General features: G+C 37.3%; 1 protein-coding gene across 1 annotated transcript; it reads left to right on the plus strand.

The window, feature by feature from the left end:
• Positions 1-2,174: 2,174 nt before the first annotated feature.
• On the plus strand, positions 2,175-3,104 carry LOC142212961 (olfactory receptor 12D1-like). Its single transcript, XM_075281097.1, has one exon. It carries the CDS (start codon positions 2,175-2,177, stop codon positions 3,102-3,104), a length of 930 nt encoding a protein of 309 aa, XP_075137198.1.

Here is a 3,104-nt window from a genome sequence, read left to right on the forward strand (position 1 = left end):
GGGCACTTAATGTTAATTACTATACCAGAGGAACATATCACGCAATGCTATATAAGAGATGGCCTTCTCTAGTCAGATTGCTCAGGAGGAAACACAACTGCAAGGCTGAGGATCAAAGGTCTTCATATTTCTTTATATTCTTTTAGTCAATCATTAGAACATGTAAGGAGATACTTACGGTATGTGAGCTTAAATATTCTTTATAGATGGCAATAATATGTAATATACTATTTGATATAATGCATTATTAATATCGCAGATGATAGGATGGATTCACAGATAGATCACAATATAGAGCAGGTTTATTTGGGTAACCATAGTAGTGTGACTGAATGTCAGATGCTCTCCCACACAAACCCAACGTTCACATGACAGTGTAAAGCAGTGATGGTGTGATGGTCATTTTTTAATGGCCGATACAATCTATGTGAATTGGGCCACTCACAGGACCACTTTTTAAATAGACTGTTTAAGGTCATGTCCTATTTTTATCTGTTTTTATTGATCCATCAATAGAATCCGATCTATGAGTGATATGTGAAAATGGGTGCCCTTTGGATGTAGAAAATGTCCATTTTTCATGGCCGTTTCATTCAACATCCATGTGAATCTAAACAACCCCATCATAAGATCTTTTGTTTTACTAGCCATTGCCTGCGACTTCATCTGCATGATGTGGGCATCGATGATCCGCCTATATCAGGGGTGGGCAATTCATTTTCCCATGGGGCTGCATGAGAAATACTATACTATAGTATAATAATATAGTAAACATAAATTCATTACAGTAGTGAAGCCATGTCATTTACCAGGATAAAAAGTATCCTATGTGTTAACCGAGGTTATAAACTATCTATGTGCCAAACTTCATCCAAATCTGTTCAGCTGTTTTTGCGTGATCGAGGAACAAACATCCAAACTTTCACATTTATAAGTGTAGTAGTAGCAGTAGCTGTTGTTGTTCATTCTCTCTTTAATTTTGATGCCATATCTCTTGAGGTTTTCAGCTTACTTTAAAGGAACGGGGAAAAGGGTACTAGAAATATTAGGCAAAAAAAGTTTATGCGTTTATGTAATTTTTATTAAATAAATGATTAAAAATTATTATAATAAACCAACATACTATAAATCATTTCATTAAAGAACATACTAATTTATAGTAAGCATTGTAAACATGAATGTATAAAATCTTAATATTTTATCATCTCCCCATAACATCCTAATATCCTCACGTTTCCATACAGATTGTTTTTATCATGATAGCAATTTCGTCAACAAGTAAAAAAAAAATTTATTACTTTGTGTTTTAATTATTTAGTTTACTAAAACAAATTCCTGTTCCTGTCCATTGTAGGGGATTGTAGGGTTATAGGTCGGACTTGATGGACTGATGTCTTCATCAAACTCATCTACTATGCAACTATGTAGCCAATACATCTAATATTCGTTTCTCCTATATCCACTTAAAGCTGTGAATACTACTACGAGTGTTGTAATGGTGGCTATAAGGCTGAGTTCACTCGGGGTATTTTGGTTAGGATTTTGAGTCCAAATCCGCCTCAACATCCTGACCAAAAAAGACGGTTCCCATTGAAATCAATGAGAGCCGGTCAGTTCTTTTTTCCGGGAGCCGCTTGTTCCGGCTTCTGGAAAAAAGAAGCGACATGCTCATTCTTCAGGTGGCCTCACGACTCTGCATGAAGACACTCCCTCCTCCCAACTAGGCCCATTCATTTGGGCCTAATCCGGCTCAGAGTGCTACGACTGGATACTGGTGTACTGCACCGGTATCCAGTCACTGCTACCCGTATTTTGGAACGGAACCTGAGGCGGCCTCCATGTTATATTCCGGTCCAAAATACCCCGTGTGAACCAGGTCTAAGATGGCTAGATGGCTATATAAGTAGCTATAACTTCTAAGAAAGCCTCATTCATTACCAGAGTCATATTTAACATCGCTGAATATAATATTACAATGTTACACATTTGTCATTTAAGGGAAAATGGTCTATCCGCAATGACAATGATGGATCATGAAGCTTTATCGAGAATGTTTGATTTATGTTGCGCAGAATATTTATCCTGCATGGACAATTTGCTATCAATTATTTATTATATGCAATTTATGTTCTTAGAATATAACAGGTCTATAAGGTTCTTTTTTTAGCTATAAAATGAACATGGTCAATTCCACCTCAGTAACTGACTTTGTCTTGGCTGGTCTGGGAATTCATGAAGATCTTCGAGTGATTGTTTTCTTAATTATTCTGCTTTTTTACATAGTAGCCTTAGTAGCAAATCTGTCTATTATGCTTATCTCTATTTTTGATCTCACTCTCCATACACCCATGTATTTCTTCTTGTACAACTTGGCTTTCCTTGACATTTTTTACTCATCGGTGGTTGTCCCCAAGATGCTGACAGATCTTATGTCACAGAAGAAGATGATCCCATTTTATGGTTGTATGCTACAAGTCCATTTCTTCCATTTCTTGGGTAGTACAGAAGTTGTACTATTTTCCGCCATGTCCTATGACAGATATGTTGCTATTGCACATCCTTTGAGATACTCAACCATTATGAGTTACAAGGTCTGTATTGGTTTATCTTTGTCGTCTTGGGTTATTGGATTTTCTCATGCATCGGTCCACAGTATAATGACTGCAAAACTCCCTTATTGTGGACCGAATGTAGTCAAACATTTCTTCTGCGATGTCAAACCATTGCTTGACTTGGCCTGTACAGATGTCTCGCTGAATTACAAGCTCCTTGTTAGAGTGACTGGAACTCTCGCTACGACGACGTTAATGTTGACTGTCCTTTCCTACGTCTTCATTAGTAAATTTCTTACAAAAATAAAGACCTTGCAGGGACGAATGCGCGCATTGTCTACATGTAGTGCCCATTTTACTGTGGTGACTCTCCAGTATGGGACAGCCATATTTACCTACATGCGTCCATCTACAGAGGGTTCTCTAGATCAAGACAGAGCAGCTGCCATTATGTTCTCCGTTATAACCCCGGCCTTAAACCCAATAATTTATACATTACGGAACAAAGACATGAAGAAAGCTTTCAAGAAATTATTAAAATCATCTCTATAA

Source organism: Leptodactylus fuscus, chromosome 7, assembly GCF_031893055.1.
Source record: "Leptodactylus fuscus isolate aLepFus1 chromosome 7, aLepFus1.hap2, whole genome shotgun sequence".
NCBI lineage: Eukaryota > Metazoa > Chordata > Amphibia > Anura > Leptodactylidae > Leptodactylus > Leptodactylus fuscus.